We start from the raw sequence: 21,193 nt of genomic DNA, 5'->3' as shown, positions 1-21,193 counted from the left end.
AGCATCCCTCTCTCCTTGCTGACTTTCTAATCCCACACCTTCTTCTAGCCTGGTCCTTGTTTTTCCATCTCTGTGAAACCCCATCTGATCCACTGCAACTTTCCAACAACACCGCAAGTTCTTTGAAGTTCCCTTTATGTGTTACCTTATAAATACCTATTAAAGGTACTCTCAGGAGATAGGTAGTAGGGTCTGAGAATGGACGTTCCAAAATCTAATGGCTGGGAACAAGGGCATTGCCGGTTCTCTGCAACCACTCTACAAATGTGGCAATGTACTTGGTCTGTTTAATAGGATTATTAGGTCTTCTATGAGTAACCTTTTTTAAGGTGTGTCATGTGATATGGTCTTGTTCACTAGAACTGTGCTAAGCTATAGCCCACATGTATACAAACAAATGGGCCATGCGGTAGGCTGGCTGGCAGTCCCCTAAGCGATGACACATAGTGGGTATGCAGTAAGTACTTGCCAAGGGATTACTGGCTGTATTCCTAGCAGACCAGTTATTCAGTTGTACTTAGGTAAAGCCTCATGGATTGTCACTACATTAGCACAATCACAAAACCCCAGTGACCAAAGCTCAGCCTCAAATTGCTACTGCCAGCATGTTGTGTGGTGTTGGCTACGGTTCACTGAGATCCTTCAGTTGAGTTCAAACTCCTCAGCAGTTTCAAGTGACCTCTTGATGTGTGTATGCCTTGTCTTGAAAATAGTTCATGTGACCGCTGAATTTCATTCTAGCCATCTAGGATTTAGAAAGATATTATATTAGATTAGACCATGTAGTTCCTCCCTTCTCCCCTTCCTCCCTCCTTCCTTTCTTCCTTCAGTACTGCTTCCCTGGTAGGAAATGCTATACTTATGATCCTGTATAAACCTGTGTCTTTTTATATATCTTAAAGTTCCATGAAAAATACTTAGTATACCACACGAGATGCTCTCTTATATCTTGTATTCCATTCCATATTGTTTTATAAAAAAATAATTGGGGTTGTGATCCACTAGATGTATTTTATGACCCACTAGTGGCTCATAGAACATAGTTTGAGGAACACCGGTATAGTAGTCAGTAGCCCTTTGAATTTGCTGGGAGAACCGGAGTGCTGAAGGGATAGCAGCTAATCCAAGTGTCAGGAAATGGCCCTGCACATGCTGAGCAACTTTTAGGGAGCATGTTGGTAGTGATTCTGTGGTACGAGAAACAGTAACTAACTTAAGCTAGAGTATTGAGAGAGAGAAACAATTATTAGAATCCCTGAAAAGGAATGCATTTAGATCTCACAAAGGACCCTCTTCCAGAATCTCACAGAGTGCTTTCTCTCTATCTGCCATCTCTGTTTCTCTCTTCTTTCTGGTAGAACAGGTAAAGGTGTCCAAGGCAAGTTGCTCCGTGTCTCATGCTGTAGTCTCTCAAAGCAATCCGAAAGCCCCGGAAACAAATATCTTTGACCCAGCTTGGCTTGTGGGTCTAGCCCTGGTCTGATCAGCTTTAGACAAGGGACAGAGACATATGGTACTGACACGGGCGTGGGGGTCTGCACGTAGAAATCTGTGGATCGGGAGGGGCCAGCAGTTGACAGAGGTGGGGATTACTGTGATTTAGGAGGAGAGCTCCCAAAATGCCCACTAGAGGAGCCGTGTTCATTTTTTTTTTTAACATCTTTATTGGAGTATAATTGCTTTACAATGGTGTGTTAGTTGCTGCTGTATAACAAAGTGAATCAGCTATACATTTACATATATCCCCATATCTCTTCCCTCTTGCATCTCCCTCCCACCCTCACTATCCCACCCCTACTACTGGGCATATACCCTGAGAAAATCATAATTCAAAAAGAGTCATGTACCCCAGTGCTCATTGCAGCTCTATTTACAATAGCCAGGACACGGAAGCCATGTTCATTTAGGCTGGACAAGATCCCTGAGTTGTCACTGCCCTAGCATTTTCACAGGACGATCGTGCATTTGTCAAGAAAATCACAGATGACTGTATTTGGCAGATCTAATATTGCTTTGAGGATAAATGGTGAAAATAACAGCATAATAATGGAAAATGAAGGCTTTATTTAATTGTGTAGAGATTAATTGAATGAATGAAGTCTGTTTCACCATTTTATAGAGCTATTTTCAACATTTATCTTAAACATATTGCTGGGGTGATCACTGCTCTCATTTGTGTATTCATCTATTCAACAGATATTTAATAATACAGAGCAAGGCACAGTTCTAGACACTAGTGGAAAAATAATTTAATCAGATCTAGAACCTGTCTTTAAAGACACTACAATAAAGAAAGAGAAAACTATTCAGTTACACAGGTAATTGATGGTGGAGTAAAACAAACGTGTTTGAATCCAGGCTCCATCTCTCTCACTCTGTACCTATGATTAGGCAATTTGGAAATGTTTATATGCATTTAGTTCTCATAAAAACAATGAGAAGGGTGCTATTATCATCTCCCCAGTGTGCAGATAAGAAAAACGCAGCAAGGAGAGGTTGAGTTAATTGCCTGTGATCCCACGGTGAGTAACTGACGCGGCTGAGACTAACTCAGAGCGTCTGATTCCAGAGTTCACGTTCTTAACTACCCGACTGATACATAAAAAGGAAAGGCTTTTCAGCTTGATTCGTGAAGGTTGCTTTCCGAGCTCTAATGAGTGATTCTCTGACTGCACATCCTTATCACCCAGGAGCATCTAAAAGCTATTGATTCTTGGATTATACTCCAGGCTAGTGGTCTTCAGAGTGTGATTCCTGACCATTATCATCATCCCATTTACGCGTTTGCTAAGAATGCAAATTCTTGAGCCCCACCCCAGACCCCCCAAATCCAAAACTCTGACGGTAGAGCCCAGCATCTGTGTTTTAACAAAAAGATTCTGATGCAAATAAAATGTGAGCGGGGGGCTTCCCTGGTGGCACAGTGGTTGAGGGGTGCAGGGGACACGGGTTCGTGCCCCGGTCCGGGAGGATCCCACATGCCGCGGAGCGGCTGGGCCCGTGAGCCATGGGCGCTGAGCCTGCGCATCCGGAGCCTGTGCTCCGCAACAGGAGAGGCCACAACAGTGAGAGGCCCGCGTACCACCAAAAAAAAAAAAAAAAAAAAAAATGTGAGGGGATTATTGCTCCAGAGCAATGAAAGCAGAATTTATGGAATCGGGATCTGTGAATTGGCATTCAGTATTTTTAGAAAGGTCCCCACGGGATTAGAATGTCCAGCCAGGGTCAGGAAGCTTTCATGGAAAGTGGTATTGAGCTGGGCCATAAGCAGGGAATATGCAGACTGGGACAGAAGGAGTATTGCAGGTGGAGGGGCAGTTTGAGCCAAGACATCAAGGGGGAGAATGTTTGTGGTGTGAATTGGAGAAACATGATGAGATAAAATTCTTTTGAAATTTAACAGTCTAGCGAATCGGTTTGTCAAGCAATTGTCCTTTGACTTCAGCAGTGTTTTACCCTCATTACCTCTCTCATGCGTACCCCAACGTCCAGTTTTCTTATTTCTGGGGAAGGTTTTGCTCCGGGATTCACATCCACAAGGAGAGAAAAGCACACAGCAGTTTAGCCCCACCACTTCCTCATGGCAGGCACGTGTGCTACGAAGAGGCTGGCCTGAAGTTCAGAACTGGCTTCTAGACACAAGCTAGCTGTGTATCTTTGGACAGTTGTGTGAAGCTCAATTTTCTGATCTACTAAGTGAAGGGGTAGAAAGAGATCACGGTGTTTCACAGTTGCCGCGTCCAGCTCTCTTGGGCGCTGTTGTGTCTGAGTGAGCCGTTCCCGGTTTCTGATAAGTTCCTGTTTGACCTGTTACACGTGTTAGGACTTGGAGACCGTGTTTGAACAGAGGGTTCGGTTGCTGGAAAATAAGTTTGAAAGCTGCTTGACCTTTTCCAGGTACTTCCATCGTAACATCTGTGAGCGCGCTGTTCCAAGAGCCAATTTCAGTTTCTTCCTTGGAGGCTTGGCCATGGCTCCTTCTGTCCTTGTGTTTCCTGTGTCCTTGGTCCTTGCTCAGAACTCAGGAAGGCTCTCAGTTTTGGAGAATAATCCCTCTCCTTCCTCTCAGACTTTCACATGATTCTTGTGTGCTGGTGCTGAGCTTGGTAATTGTTAAGGAATGAAATATCCCCAGGAGGAAACCACTTCACACGTTATTCAGGTCTGTATAGATTTCCCTCCCCCCCTTTTCTCACCAGTTGAGCAATCTGCATGATAAAAATGATCTGGAACATAGACTGGAAAGTGAGATCTCTTTTGAGCAGCGGTCCCTAACCGTTTTTGGCACCAGGGACCGGTTTCGTGGAAGACAATTTTTCCACGGACGGGGACGGTGTGGGCATAGTTCAGGCACAGGCTGCGAACCGTATAGGTCCGAGGCCCAGGGGTTGTGGACCCCTGCTTTTGAGCATAAAAAAAGTTTTCTTGGAGACCCAGACGTGAGCTGAAGGCTTACTCAGGGCTTTAGGAAGTTTGTATGCCTGAATGAAAGTGTTGTAATCATTCATTTGACACTTATTTATTGATGGTCTGTTATTCACTGTGAAAGAAATGTTGGTATAAGAACCAGCAAGAGGACCAGTGAGATGGCAACATACAAAGATCTCAGCCCAGTGTTGTTGGCTTTGAAGATGGAAAAATGCCATGAGCCAGGGAGTGCTGGTAATGTCTAGAAGCTGAAAAAGACAGCTTCAGAATGGATTCAGAATGGATTCAGAATGCACAAATTCAGAATGGATTCTCCCCTGGGACCTCTAGAAAGCAACCCAGTCCTGTTGACACCTCACCTTTAGCCCAGTGAGACTGATTTTGCACTTCTGACTTCCAGAACCATAATAATAAACTAAAAATAATTTAAATTAAAAGACGATAAATCAAAAAAGAACCAGCAAAAGCTGGGGAGGTCAAGGATTGTGTCCCATACACACACACAAAAAAAGCACTTGCAATCCAATGTAATGATTTATCCACTGGAGAGGAGAGAATGGGGCCTTACAGGAGCCCTTATCAAGGGTGGGTTCCCAGGATTTGTGAGATAAACCAGTCTGGAGAGTGAGAAAGGTGCCTGAACTGAGCTCCTTGGTAGCAGAACTTTTCTTATCCAGTGCATAGAACAATGCTGTGACTATATTAGGCACTTAACAAATGTAGAAGGAAGTTACAGGGGAGGGAAGAAGGCAGGCAGGAAAGCAGACTAGTTCATACTGTCCCTTAAATGAAAAATAATAATAGCTGAAAGGCAAAAAATGCTTTCTGTGTGTCAGGCACTGTTCTAAGCATTTACTGCTTAGCTCATTTGACCCCCCCTATGAAGCAGGAATTATTATAGTCCCATTTTACAGATGTGGAAACTAAAAGTCCTTATTGGTGCATGTGGGCAAAATGTGATGGGGAGTTTGCACAATGTTTGATCCTAGTTCTCCACTGGAAAAGATTAGTTGTTTTCCAGTCATGGGTGTTAGGTTTCAGAAGAAACTTGTGGTAGAATAATTCACTACTGAGGAATTTAAAAATACTCATAAAGCCTTTCATAGATTCATATCTGTTCTTGACACCTTAACTCTGTTTTGTTCTATTAAATTTTGTTTTATAGTCACTTAATTAAAACCAGGAATACAACATTACCAAGGAAAGGCACTGTCGATGACTTGTTTTCATTTTGCATTAGTAATAACATGTACTGATGCGATTTCTTTTTACCATCTGATACTTTCTAGAAACTTTCAGGGAGGCTCCTTTCCTGTGATTTCAGTGGGATGCTTGCAAATTCATTTTTCCTTTGTTGCAAACGTTAAGCACAGGGAGCTTGAGCTGTGCCATGGCTGGTTCTGCACTAAATATTGTTTCTCATCCTCTGGTCCACCCTGGCCCCATTTTGGTCCTGGAAATGTGAAGGAACTTGGCTGCTAGAGATGGAAGAGGTGTCAGGGGCGCTTACTAACCTGCTTGGCATATCTGAGCAGACATGCCTCTCATCCCCTCCCATAGACTCGTGACAGTTTCACAGTCCCTCTTATACATGTCTTGGCTCGTTCCACCCTCAGAGACCTAAAAGGGAGTCAAGCCCAAGTCCCCAGTTTTCCTTTCCTCAACTGTATTTGTCTTTCTTAAGGTTTCTCTGCAAAAATTTCTATCTGCTACTCTTCTACCGTCAGCCCAACATCCTTTTTCTATTCCCAACATTTTCTTCTTATTGATTATCACCAGTATGAGCGACTCCCAGTTCATGTAAAATAGAACCAAAATTTTCTGAGATGTAGAATACGTATACACGACACATTTATATTTCCTACAATGCTGATGGAGTTACATGTATGGGGAGAGCAGGCAACGGGGCACCATGGCGATGATCCTCAACTCTGGGAGAAATGACTGGGTTTAAAGCCTGTGTCTCCTCTCAACAGCTGGAAGAGTCAGCTTACAGGGGAGGTTAAGCTCCTGACTCAAGGCCACCTGTCTGGTTCAAGCCCTAGTTTTGCTGCTTCCTAGCTGTGGACTTTCTCGGCAAGTTGCTTAAGCTTTCAATGCCTAGTTGGGCCCTTTTAAAATATGGAAGAAGAATGATTCCAGACCCATAGGATTGATATGTGGATTAAATGAGATCAGCATTTACATTTAAAATACTGCCTGACATAAAGTACCCTCAATATCTGTGAATTGTTATTATCGTGTGACTTGAGGTATGTAACTTAATCTTTCTTATTATCCCCATTTTACTGAAGATGAAAATTAGATGAATGGTACCTTGAGGACTAATTAAGATAATGAATTAAAACACCAAACACAATACCTGGCATGTGAATGGCACCAGTATCCACTGACACTTATCATTATTACCACGTGCGCTTTTCCAAACATTTCCACAAGTTTACGCCCTGCAGCTTCGCCCCCGTAAAAACAACAAACAAATCGCTAAATGTCTGCATATTTATTGTATTTCTTCGCTTGCTGTATCTGTGTGCACGCTCCAGTCATTAGGTTTTTAGAAGTGGGGACATCGTGAGGCTTTAAGATTAGGGACCTGACTGCTTCCACCTGGCAAGTGTCAGATAGTTTTCTGGTGAGATGGTGTGGTCCAGAATAGTCGGAGTTCGTGGGCATCTCAGCAGCGTTAGGGCTATAGGTGAGGACGTGAAATCTCCGCCTGCTTATATTTGCTGCCTTGTTAGCAGGGAAGCCACAGAGTTCAGGTATCAGCTAAGTGTGTCCAGGTAAGGCAGTGGTTCTCAACCGGGGGCAGTTTTGCCCCCAGGGGATAGTAGGCAACGTCTGGAGACAGTTTTGGTTGTCAGAACTGCAGGGATGCTACTGCATCTAGTAGAGCCCAGGGCTGCTGCTGAATATCCCACAGTGCATAGGGCAGCCCCCACAATAAAGAATTATCTGGTCCAAAATGTCAACAGTGCCCTTGTTGAGAAACTCTAGGCTAATGCCAGCAGTACTGCAGAAAGTGGGCAGTGGCATTCCTCTGTGAGCTAAGACAAGGGCACGGGTATTCTCCTTACCCTCAGCCCTCAACATCTTTTGCTCCACCTCTGGCCAGCTGAGCAACTTAATCTCTTTCCCTCTGGATCCAGGGACAGAGTAGCTTTGAAGTACAAATCTCTTATCCTTATCATTTAGTCTGAAGGTATGCCTAGTCCTGAGTTGTGTGTGGTAGAAAATATTGGAGAAAAATAATTAAAGTCTCTGTCCTTAGGAAGCTCACTGTCTGATGGGTTGTATATTAATAAGACCCATTCTTTTTGTAGTTGATGGTCTAAGCAGATAAATATTGCAGACACACTCACAAAGGTGCGTTATGGGCTTATGTGGATAAACGGGCTGCAAAGTTGGAGCGGGACTAAGAAGCAAGTTGTATTAATCAAGGCTCTCCAGAGAAACAGAACCAATAGGATAAACAACCAATACACTTACAACCATTCTGTACCCATTTAACCATTCTGTTTTACATTTTCAGTACAGCATTCAATAAATTAAATGAGATATTAAACACTTCATTATAAGACAGCCTTTGTGTTAGATGATTTTGACCACCTGTAGGCTAATGTAAGTGTTCTGAGCACATTTAAGGTAGGCTAGGCTAAGCTGTGATATTCAGTAGCTTAGGTGTATTAAATGCATTTCAATTTGATATTTTCAACTTTCCATGGGTCCATCAGAACATAAACCCATCGTGAGTTGAGGAAGATCTCTACTGTTGAATTCAGTTTGCTAAATCATTTGTTGAGGAGCTTTGCATCATCTGTAATTTTCTTGTAGTATCCTTTACTGGCTTTGGTATTAGGGTAACACCGGCCTTGTAAAATGGGTTTGGAAGTATTTCTTCCTCTTCTAACTTTTTGGAAGAGTTTGTGAAAGACTGGTATTAGTTCTTCTTTAAATGATTGTTAAAAGTCACTAGTGAAGCCATCTGGCCCTGAACTTTTCTTTGTTGGGAGGTTTTTGATTATCGATTCAATCTTCTTACTAGTAACTGGTCTGTTCAGATTTTCTGTTTCTTCATGATTCAGTCTTGGTAGATTGTATGTTTCTAGGAATTTATCTATTTTTTCTGTGTTGTCCAATATGTTGTCTTATAACCGTCCATAGTAGTCTCTTATAAGTCTTTGCATTTTTGTGGTGTCAGTTATAATGTCTCTTCTTTCATTTATAATTTTATTTATTTGAGTCTTTCTTTTTCTTGGTAAATCTAGCTAAAGATTAATCTATTTTGGTTAACTTAAAAACAGCTCTTAGTTTCACTGATCTTTTCTATTGTCTTTTTAGCCTCAGTTTCTTTCCTTTCTGCTCTGATCTTTGTTATTAACTTCCTTCTAATAATTTTAGGGTTAGTTTAGTCTTTTTTTGTTAGTTTCTCTAGGTGTAAAGTTAGATTGTTTATTTTGAGGTCTTTTTTCTCTTAATGTGGGCATTTATTGCCATGCATTTGCATCTTAGACTGTCTCTGATGCATCCTGTAAGATTTGCTATGTTGTGCTTCCATTTTCATTTGTCTCAAGATATTTTTTGATTCCTCTTTTGATTTCTTCCTTGATTTATTGGCCGTTTAGGAGCACGTTGCTTCATCTCCATATATTCGTGAATTTCCTCTTTTCTTCTTGTAATTGCTTTCTAGTTTCATACCGTTGTGGTTGGAAAAAGATGCTTGAGATGATTTCATCGTTTTACAATTTATTCAGACTTTTTTGAGTCCTAACATATGATCTATCCTGTGGAATGTTCCATGTGCACTTGAGAAGAATGTGATTTTGCTGCTGTTGGATACAATGTTCTCTATACAGTAGCTCCCCCTTTTCCATGGGGGATGCATTTTAAGACTCCCAGTAGATGCCTGAAACCATGGATAGTACCGAACCCCCTCTATAATATGTTTTGCTCCTATGCATACATACCTATGATAAAGTTTAATTTATAAATTATGCACAGTAAGAGATTAACAACAATAACTGATAATAAAACAGAACAGTTGTAACTAATACTGTAATAAAAGTTGTGTGAATGTGGTTTCTTTCTCTCAAAAGATCTTATGGTACAGATTTAATGCCTTTCCCATCTTAACTAAGCATTTACCATGTGCTGTAGCCATAACTTTTGCAGTTCGAAGTGCAACAGCAAAACCAGCATGAATTTCTTTTTTCCTTCCTCAAAGTTTCATAAATAGAAAGTTCATTCTTCCTGTAGATCTTAGGAACCTCAGCATATCATTTTTTTTCTTTCCTTTATTAAATTGAAACCTTTCACCTTTTCACTTAAAGGAAGAATTTTATGGCTTTTCTTTGGCATATTTGAATCGCCAACATCACTACTCTTGCACTTTAGGGCCATTATTAACTAACAAAAGGGTTATTTGAACACAAGTACTGTGATGCCTTGACAATCACTTTGGTAACCAAGACAGCTACTAAATGAGTAATGGGCGAGGTGTGCTGGACAAAGGGATGATTCACTTCCAAGGTGGGATGGAGCGAGTGCAGTGTTTCATCATGCAATTCATACAGCATGCAATTTAAAACTTAAAAATTGTTTATTTCTGGAATTTTTCATTTAATATTTTTGGAGCACATTGACCTCCAGTAACTCAAATCACAGAAAGTGAAAGGATAAGAGGGGAGACCACTGTATGTCTGTTAGGTCCGTATGGTCTAAAGTGTAGCTTAAATCCAATGTTTCCTTCTTGACTTTCTGTCTGAACAATCCATCCACTGGTAAAAGTGGGGTATTGAAGTCCTCTGACGTTATTGTATTGCTATGTCTTCCTTCAGATCTTTTAAGACTTGCTTTATATATTTAGGTTCTCCTGTATTGGCATAAATATTTCAAATAATATATCCTCTTGATGAATTGCCCCCTTTCTTATTATATAATGACCTTCTTCGTCTCTTACAGTTCTTGGCTTAAAGTCTATTTCATCTGATATAAGAATAGCTGCTTCTGCTTTTCTTTCCATGTGCATGCAATATATTTTTCAATTTCTTTGCTTTCAGTCTCTGTGTTTGTTTTAACGCTGAAGTGAGTCTTTTGGAGGCACATATAGTTAGGTCTTGTTTTCTTTATTCATTCGGCTATCCTTTGTCTTTTGTTTGGGGAATTTAGTCTTTTGACATTTGAAGTAATTATTGATAGTCAGACTCACCATTACCATTTTGTTAAATGTTCTCTTGTTCTGTAATTCCGTTATTCCTTGCTTCATCTCTTGCTCTTTTCCTCTGTGATTTGATGATTTTCTGTAGTGGAAAGTTTGGATTCCTTTTTCTTTTTCTTTTGCGTGCCTACTGTATGCTTTTGGTTGGTGGTTAATGTGAGGCTTAGATAAAACATCTTCTATTTATAACAGTCTGTGCTAATAGCTTCAAACACATCAAAAGCACCCCCCCCCTTTCGAATTTTATGTTTTGATGTCACAATTTGCATCATTTACATTGTGTATTCATTAACAACTTAATGTTGTTATAACTTTAATAGTTTTGTCTTTTAACCTTCGTAGTAGACTTATCAATGATTTACCCACCACCATTAGAATAATAGCATATTCCAAAAGTAACTGTATTTTTACCTTTACCAGTGAACTTCATGCTTTTGTATATTTTTCTATTAATTAGTGTTATTTAATTTCAGCTGGAAAAACTCCGTTTAACATTTCTTGTAAAACTGATCTAGTGGTAATGACCTCCTAGAGTGTTTATTTGTCTAGAAAACTCTTTATTTTTCTATCAATTCTGAAAGACAGATTTGCTGGGTAGAATGTTCTTGGTCGGCGGGTTTTTGTCTTTGTTTTTTTCCTTCAGTACTTTTTTTTTTTTTTTTTTTTGTGGTACGCGGGCCTCTCACTGCTGTGGCCTCTCCCGTTGCGGAGCACAGGCTCCGGACGCGCAGGCCCAGCGGCCATGGCCCACAGGCCCAGCCGCTCTGCGGCATGTGGGATAGTCCTGGACCGGGACACGAACCCGTGTCCCCTGCACCAGCAGGTGGACTCTCAACCACTGCGCCACCAGGGAAGCCCAGTACTTTTAATATATCATCCCACTCCCCTCTGGCCTGCTAAGTTTTGGCTGAAGAGTATGCTGATAGTCTTATGGGAGTTCCCTCATATGTAACAAATTGTTTTTCTCTTTCTGATCTTGTGATTCTCTCTTCATATTTAGCTTTTGGTCCTATACATTAATTATACTGTTTGGTCATATACATTAATTACAGTGTATCTGTGTAGAGTCCTCTTCAGATTCATCTTATCTGGAACTTTCTATGTTTCCTGGTTCTGCCTGTCTGTTACGTTCCCCCAGTTAGGGAAGTTTTCAGCCATTATTTCCTCAAATAAGTTTTCTATCCCTTTCTCTTTTCTCCTTCTTGGACCCCTATAATGAGAACATTAGTCTACTTGATGTTGTCCCGTAAGTCCCTTAAGCTATCTTCACTCTTTTTTTTCTTTTTTCATTTTTGCACCTCTAGTTGTATGAATTCCACTTCCCTGTCTTAGACTTCACTGATTCTTTCTTTCAATTCATCTATCTTTTGTTGACCCCCTGTATTGAATTTTCAGTTCAATTATTTTCTTCTTCAGTTCTATGATTTCCGTTTGGTACTTTTTCATAGTTCTGTCTCTTTGTTGAAATTCTCACTGTCTTCATGCATTGCTCTCCTGACCCTGGTAGGCATCTTTGTGACAGTTGCTTTGAACACCCTACCAGATAAATAACTTACCTCCATTTTATTAAGATATGTTTCTAGACATTTATCTCGTCCTTTTGTTTGTAACATATTTGTCTGTTCCTTCATTTTTCTTGAGTCTGTGTTGGTCTCTGAGCATTAGATAGATCAGCACAAGATGTGTCTCCCAGTCTTGACAGAGTGATCTCCTGTAGGAGATGAACCTCATTGATCAGCTTGACCGAACTCATAGTTGTCTCTCAAACTTTTGTGATTGTTCAAGCCTCCTTCTTTGTCCTTAGTGGCTCCCGGTAGTTAAGGGTGTGCCAAGACCTATCAGTGATCCAGGGGGAGGAGTGCAGTCAGCAGCTAGATGCAGGCTGATGAGAAGCTGGACCCTCAGGCAGCAGCTAAGAAAGTATGTAATTAAGCCCCTTCCAGGGAGAAACAAGGCAATGGCATTTTTGCCTGCTCCCTCTGTGCTTCCTGTTGGTATATAGCTGCAGGGGTGGGTGTGTTCCTGTGCCCATAATAACTGTTTGTTTGTTGCAGTCCTTGTGCCTTATGAATGGAAGGCCCGTTGGTTATTAGAGCCAGATGTTTCAGGGGCTCATCCTTCATGAAGTTGTCACAAGAGCTGGGGTGCCAGATATGTATACAACCTCCTTTCAGGGAGACACTGGTGACTTGGTTTTATTATTGGAGTGGCCTGGAAGGAGAAGATGGGAGGAGTGTCTGCAACCTTCCTCAGTCTTTGAGGAGGACCACAGCCCCGAGGTACCTGCTAAATTAGAAGCCTCAAGTGGCAGTGGCAGCTTTTTTTTTTTTTTGCGGGCCTATCACCGTTGTGGCCTCTCCCATTGCGGAGCACAGGCTCCGGACGCCCAGGCTCAGCGGCCATGGCTCACGGGCCCAGCCGCTCCACGGCACGTGGGATCTTCCCGGCCCGGGGCACGAACCCGTGTCCCCTGCATCGACTGGCGGACTCTCAACCACTGCGCCACCACGGAAGCCCCAGGTGGCAGCTTTTAAAGTATCCACATAAAAACCTTTATCAGGGAAAGATGGGGAGCTGGGCGTTTTTTTTTTCTGCTCCTTCTGTGCTGAACCTCAGGGAGATAGATTGTTAAGAACTGCTTCTTTGTTTGTTACAGTTCCATGGGACTCGTGAATGGCAGCTCCACTGGCTGTCAAAGCCAGGAAATCTGGGGACCCATCGCATAGGTGGCGGCCCTAAAAGCTGGGGTGCAGTCACGTATGAGCTCCTTCCAGGGAGATACTGGCAACTTGGGGAGGACCGGAGGCAGAAGGTGGGAGGGATATTCGTTGGCCTTCTCTGTCTGGGGAGATTCACATGCAGTCTCTAGAAGCCTGCTAAATTAGAAGACGGGCCCTCAGGCAGCAGCTGTTATAGTATTCAGATAACACTTGCAGGGAAAGACGGGGAGATGGGTGATTCTGCCTGCTCCCTCTGCACTCAGCCCTGGGGCAACAGCTGCATCAGTGCTCGTGCACCCGTTAAGAATTGCGTCTTTGTTTGCTATTGTCTTGGGGACACAAGCCCCGCTGGCTTTTCGAGTCAGGTGTTTTGGGGGCCGTCCCTCTGTTGCAAGTCTTAAAATTTGGGATGCTAGATGGGGGCTCCAAACCCTTTGCTCCTCAGGGAGAATATGAGAGTTGATGGTTCACTTCCAATTGTGTGGTCGTGTGCCAGGGGCGGGGTTTATGGTGAGAGTGTATCTTAGCCTTTTGTACCCTTAGCCTTTTCGGTGTGGGTATTTTCTCATTCATTTGATGCGTAGAAGTTACTCAACTAGTTTCTGGATCTCTTTCAGAGGGAATTTACATCCACGTGTACATTTGGTGTATCCATGGGAGGAAGGGAGCTCAGGGGTCTCCTGTGTTGCCATTTTGGTCTACCCTGTCCATTTCTTTCTGAATCTCTGCTGTCTGTCTCTCTCTTTCCTGTGTGTCTGTCTCATCTCTGTCTTGCCCACTATCTTCCTATCACCCTTTGTAGCCCCGTCTCTCTGTTAAACTACCTGTCCCAATGTCAACTCTCTTTTCTTTTTCTATGTGTAGCTACATTGCTCCTTTAGACCTATTTTTACTATCAGGGAACATTTCTCCCAAGAGTTCTGACTTGATGATCAGAGAGGAAAGGCAGTTTTTTCCTGCCAGCTCAGTTAGAGAAATCCTGAGGAAGTCCTCTAAACTGTCCTGGCATGTTCTGACCACCACAGCCAAGATGTCTCATGATCACGCTGGATCATGTGCCATCCTGGGGCATCAGAGGGATGGGCTCCTGTGATTGATTGACCACCCTGGACAAAGCACATGGCGTGAGTTGGGTAGAACAGTCCTGCAAAGGATGGAAGGGTAGTAGGGGTGCTAAGCCAACCATGACCACAGGTGTCCGCTCTCAGGAGCCAAGACCAACTCCAGAGAAACAAACACACAACTTAATAACAATACAAGTGCTTTAGGATGTTCAGTCTTGATTCTGAATTCTCCAGCAGTTCAAAGGTGGGAGAGCTAGAGTAATCAAGGAAGACTTCCAGGAGGACCTGATTCTTGGTTTTAACCTTTAAAGGTGTATAAGATTTAGATAGGTGGAAAGCAGTGAGCGATCCTGGATGAAGGAGCAGTTTCTGTGCTTGTTTTATTGGTGTTGTTTGCCTTGTTTCAAGCTCCTAAGAGGCAAGGACTTTTCTTTTGTTAAAGGACATAGTGCTTGATGCCCATAGTTAGACTGTCATTATGGTTCCAGTTCTGACCATCCTACCCTGCCATTGACCTTGGGGGAGGATAGAAGAATAATAACCTGAGAGGCCTCTAGTTCTAAGAATACCAACTTGCTTATAAAGAAGCAGGGAGGCCGTGGAACAGAGGTGTGTCTGACCTCAAGTGAGTTTCACATCGGAATTTTGTCATTGTCATGGGCAGATTGGATTGTTCATTAATTCAGTAAATATATCAGTAGCACCTAATATATACTAGGCACTTAGGTGCCAAGGATTCAAAGATAAATAGACAGAATCCTACTTCTTTGAAGTTTATATCCAAGTACAGAATTCACAGAAGTGCAATTATATGCGACGTGATTGAGTCATGCAAAGCAGTGGTTCTAAGACTTGGCTGTGCATGGAAATAACCTGGGAGCTTTCAAAATTACGGATGCCAGGGCTTCCCTGGTGGCGCAGTGGTTAAGAATCCGCCTGCCAATGCAGGGGACACGGGTTCGAGCCCTGGTCCAGGAAAATCCTATATGCCACAGAGCAACTAAGCCCGTGCACCACAACTACTTAGCCTGCACTCCACAGCCCGTGAGCCAAAACTCCTGAAGCCTGCGCGCCTAGAGTCCATGCTTCGCAACAAGAGAAGCCCGTGCACCGCAACGAAGAGTAGCTCCCACTCGCCACAACTAGAGAAAGCCCGTGCACAGCAACAAAGACCCAATGCAGCCAAAATAATAAATAAATAAAATAAATTTAAATTTAAAAAAATGCGGGGCTTCCCTGTTGGTGCAGTGGTTGAGAGTCCACCTGCCGATGCAGGGGACACGGGTTCGTTCCCCGGTCCGGGAGGATCCCACATGCCGTGGAGCGGCTGGGCCCGTGAGCCATGGCCACTGAGCCTGCGCGTCTGGAGCCTGTGCTCCGCAATGGGTGAGGCCACAGCAGTGAGAGGCCCACGTACCACAAAAACAAAAAATAACAAACAAAACAACAACAAAAAAAATGCGGATGCCTTGAGATTATCCCAAAAGTTTTGATTTCATTGGTTTGGGGAGGGGCCCAGGCATCTGGATGTTTCACAGCTCACCCAGTGGCTCTCGTGAGCAGCCAAGTTTGAGAACCACCAAGGTTAGGATGCTATGGACGCAGATAAAGGTTCTTCAGTGAGATGAGGGATGGATAGGCTGCTGGAGGGATGAGACCAACTGAGCATTGAAGGAAAGGGGAGAGGTAGCTGGAGAAGGAAAGGGGCAGGGAGAGAGTTGCATCTAAAGGACATTGCAAGCAGAGGGGAGAAGAGCCAAGAAGGCTGGGAGCCGCTCTCGATGGAGAAGTCTCAGTCAGTCAGTCAGTCTCTCTAGTTCTGGCCTAAGTCCCCGTGTCGTCTTAGATACATATCCATTTCTCTGTGCCACGGTTTCCCATTCAGTCAAATATAACTAGTGATACCTGTTCTCCTTACCTTAGGCATCAAATGAGGTGAGGAAAAATTAAAAGATAGTGTATCAGTGATCACTGGGAAAAAATACAGCATTAGAGTAAAACTTCTTTTATTCAGTATTTTTGGGGGAAAGAAGTATTTTACATAAATGAACTTTTAAAGCAACTGAAATTTAGCCATTCAAGACAATAATCATTAACAAATAAAAATCATTTCATTTCTCCTAACATAGGTCATTTGCAACCCTATTTTCTTAGAGTAAACTGATATCATTAGCCTCCTGCTTCCCGTTCTCTGCATTCAGCCCCTCAGCAGAGATGTCAGATACTGAACCGTGCTATACAGCTATGGCCTCAGCATCATAAGAAGTGTAGTAGATTTATGATGTAGAAGATTGGGTTTTGAGTTCTTCGGTCTGTTTTTCATAAGTTTTCAATTTGTCTTGCTATCCGGGTACCTTGATTCTCATTGTTTTAAATTCTCCTTTTTCTTTCTAACTTGCTGCCTCTTCCCTATTGAGGACTGTAAAACCAGAAAACCAATCTTAGAATGAAATTTAAAACTAAAATGACTGTGAGTCCAAGCTTGCTGGAGAGGGTGGATTATGTGATGCCTTTAGTGCATGAATGTTTTAATGTCTGTGTTGCCTCTTTTAGCTGACTTTCTGGGTCTTACTCTGGCCTGGATATCTCATGCAGGAGGTAGCTGACTGGACTTTATGTGTGGGAGGTTGGAGGCCCACAGGAATTAGTTCGTCAGGATTCCCAGCCTTCCTTTTTCTGACTATTGACCATCAACCTTTAAAGTTTCCCACTCCTATCACCAGAATTGTGTCCCTGTTAGACCAGGTTTTGAATGTTTGTCACCAAACATTTATTGTTCACAAGGCAGAGGTAAGGAAGGGCAGATAGGCCCAAACTCAGGAGGGTAGGAGTGTCTGGAAGCAGATAGCCAGAACGGAGGCTAAACCACCTTCCCCAGGGGCAGAACGTGGGAGTAGCACACCCCAAGTGGGAGGGCAGAGGGGAAGGAAGTGGTGGAAATAACCGGGTGTGACAAGACTGGGGAAGTGGAAGGTATGAGGTGGGGAAGGGTTGAGGACAGAGGTTTAGACCAGCTTTACTATGGAGTACATTACTCTGTGCTCCTTTACGTTTTTTTGAGAGTTACTGACTCCGTGACACTGCTCCAAGACACATGAGTTGTGACCATTATAGGTGGCAGCTGCTAGAGAGAGCCACCCTGCAGGGGCTGCAAGTCTCCATATTCTGTGGGTCCCCACAGCGCAAGACAGGCCATCTTGAGAAAGTGGCTTTCTGAGTAATAACCCTGAATGGTTCCCCACTTTGTTGTCTGCCATCCTCATGGTCACTGAGCTTCTGACTCTCCTTTCCTTCCCCAGGTCGGTGTCCGGATTGGATAAAGAGGCGGACTTGGTGCACATGGAAGTGCGGACAGCTGATGGATGTGAGTGCTGAGGCCACCAGGCTGGGCCCGGGGAGATCTGCCTGCAGGTCTCCCTCCTCCCCCAATTTGCATTTTAATGGCTTGGGAAGATGAAAAGCCCTGAGCTCCCTTACTGCCATATGCATTTTATTTCCTAGAGTCGGGGAGAGGCCTCCAGTCCCAAGGGAGACATTTCATTGAAATAAACCCTCAGGAATGAATTTGCTGGAGATGAGAGTTAATGTGACCAATTCTGAGGCTCCTGTTAGTAACTTCCTGGCATCTTCAGTGTAATTCACATAGGGATGGCCGTAGCTCATCGTGGTATTTTGCATTCACATGGTGAATGAGACGATGCCAGCTTTAAGAAAATAAACTTTATATAGTCAAGATTACAAAAAAAAGGTAACTGGACAAACTATTTCCAGAGTTGTTTGTTCATTCATTCAGCAAATATTGAGGGATGGCCTACTGTGTGTCAGGCAAGATTCTTAGCCCTGGAGATACAGGGGTGAGCCAGACCTCTACTGTCCCCGCACATCAGCCATGGAATCCAGGACTTCAAACATTGACCCCTTTGTACATCATACACCTGTCTACATCTTGAACAGAATTTGACTGATAAAGTATCATTTTGCACCAACTTAAGTATCTATAGGGCTCTTCCCTGTCCCAGAAAGATAAACTCAACTTAAATATGTGAAAATAGATGATAAATCTGAAAAATATATGGAAATATAATTAGCATATACTAGATCACAAATAGAGCCAAATAATCCATGGAAATAATAGTGACCTAGGGGTGCAGCAGATCAAAGCACCGGACTGTGAGTTGAGGTCCTGGGTCCTGCCACCCACTAGCCATGAGACCATGAGACCCCCTAACCTCTCTGTGCTCTGGCTTCCTACTATCTGAGGATGTTCATCCTTGCCCTGCCCGCCTCATAGGGTTATGGGTTGAATGTACAAACAGAAGGAGATTCTTTGTGACCTGGATGCAGGTATCGGATGTGCTTGTGCTTTGTCCATGGGAAATCTACTGCTTTTGAGGCCAAACTCAGATGTATGCTAGAAACGTGCACTTTGGGGAATATATTTTATTTGCTTTATTTTTATTTTTAAAAGAGTTAGAAGGCAAATGACACTTGTTGCTATATGCCTGGCACTCTGCTGAGTTCCTTCCTTCCTCCTTCCTTCCTTCCTCCTTCCTTCCTTCCTTCCTTCCTTCCTTCCTTCCTTCCTTCCTTCCTTCCTTCCTTCCTTCCTTTCTTCTCTTTCTTCTCTTTCTCTCTCTCTTTCTCTCTCTCTTTCTGTCTTTCTCTGATGCAGCCAGGGATGAGGGATGACCCACACTATTTTTACATTTTCTTTTTTTAACAGAAGAGTTATATTTTAGGGAGGTGATGCCACATATACAAATTCACTGATCGTCAAGCATGGCGAAGCCTAAATTCGAAATTACTCTTAGTGCTAAGAAAAAAAAACATGGAAACTTAGAGGACTAGTGGGATGGAGGGAGGGGTTTGAAGGAGCATAGCAGAAAAGCAGGAGGGGAGCAGACAGCAGCTCTCAGAAGATGACCCACAGACATGTTTTCAGGACAACCCCTGCCTTGGCTTTGCTTGTCATGTCAGCATTTTTAAGCTGTATATGTGATCTGTGGTGGTTGTAATATTTTAGACTTGGAGAAAACTTTATATGCCTGTCTGACCTCCTACATAGTGTAGGAATCCCTTCCCCCAGAATCTCTTATAGTGTGTCCTCAGGTTTCATGAGCTCAGGCTTAAGATATATCCTTTTCTACTGCTGGACAGCTCCTTTTTTTTTTTTTTTTTTAAGGTAATTTCTTACATAAAGCTCAAACCTACTTTCTGAAAGTTCAAGAATTCTGGTCCACATTGGGATAAGGTCTGTGGTACAGAACTGCTGTGAAATTTTATGAGATTAAAAATGCAAAACACATAGAAAAGTTCCTGGCCTATTGTCAAGAATTGAAGAAAGCAGACAGAAATATAACAGGGATAAGTGTCATATGCCACACTTAGGTTAAAATATAATATATATTAATTCTATGTCTTTTTTTAGGTTTTTTAAAATGAGTTTTTCAATACTTCAAAGTATCTTCTTTCAACCTAGTGAATTGGCTCTAACCCCCCTTTATTTAGAAAGTGCATGTAACAAGGCTGAACTAACCAGGGATGTTTTATTTTACATACCCTAATGAAATGTATGACTCCTTTCTTCTTTGGTATGTAGTGAATGCTTTCTTACACTCACACACTCACACATACACATACATCTCTATCTTTCTGATCATCACAAAAAGGCACAACATATATTTTATTTCCTTTTTTTTCCCTTGATGTGGTAGCTTGGACTTGAATTTGCCCAAATTCACACGATAGCCTAGTGATAGAATAAAAACTAGAACACAAAACTCTCAACACCCTACAAATAGAGGAGAATTCTGATAAAGAACAAGTATAAAAGACCCACAACCAACATCATATTTAATGATGAGATACTGAACGCTTTCCCCCTAAGGGCAGGTAAAAGGCAGGGATGTTTACTCTTTCTTTCTTTTTTTTTTTTTGAATTTTTCAATTTTATTTAATTTATTTTTTTATACAGCAGCTTCTTATTAGTTATCCATTTTATACATATTAGTGTATATATGGGATGTTTACTCTTAACACACCTTTTCAACATGATGTTGAAAGTCCTAGTCAGTGCAATAAAGGAAGAAAAATGAAATGCAATTCGTATAGATTACAAAGGAAAAAAATAAAACTGTCATTATTCTCGTTGACGTGATTCTCTATGTAGAATGTCACAAGGAATCTACAAAAAAAGCTGCTAGAACAAATATGTAAGTAGAGCAGGGTTGTTGGATACAAAACATTCAGTGGAGAGAGGATGATTATTTTTAACAAAGGGCGTTAGAAAAAATTGGGCAGCCATATGGGGAAAATGAACTTCAACCTATGATTTACAGGTTATACAAACTCTAACTCAAAATGCGTCACATTTCTAAATGTAAAACATAAAATTATAAAACTTTTGGAAGAAACTGTAGGAGAAAATCTTTATGACCTCAAATTGACGCCAAGAGCAAAATTGATAAAATAAAGAATCCATAAATTGGACTTCATCAAAATTTAAAAATTTTATTCTTCAGAAGATACTATAAAGACAGTGGGAGAAACTATTTGCAGATCATATAACTAACAGAGGACTTATAGCCAGAACCCATAAAGAACCTTTAAAGCATAGGAATAAGAAACAACCCCATTAAAAAAAAAAAAAGTAGGAAAAATTTGAACAGAACATTTACCAAGGAAAATATAAAGATGACAAGTAAACACAAGTATTTGCTATATTTGGAGTAAGTAATACCTAGATCCTTTGAGTCCTTTTGTTC

General features: G+C 42.2%; 1 protein-coding gene across 1 annotated transcript in view; it reads left to right on the top strand.

Moving 5' to 3' along the window:
• Nucleotides 1–21,193, top strand: part of SORCS3 (sortilin related VPS10 domain containing receptor 3) — a 595,228-nt gene that overhangs the window by 415,225 nt on the left and 158,810 nt on the right. Inside the window, exon 6 of the mRNA XM_065894299.1 lies at nt 17,729–17,793. Coding sequence (XP_065750371.1) covers nt 17,729–17,793 — 65 coding nt within the window. The remainder of the gene's footprint in view (nt 1–17,728; nt 17,794–21,193) is intronic.

This window comes from Phocoena phocoena, chromosome 16, assembly GCF_963924675.1.
Source record: "Phocoena phocoena chromosome 16, mPhoPho1.1, whole genome shotgun sequence".
NCBI lineage: Eukaryota > Metazoa > Chordata > Mammalia > Artiodactyla > Phocoenidae > Phocoena > Phocoena phocoena.
This window is presented reverse-complemented; position numbering and strand designations above follow the sequence as displayed.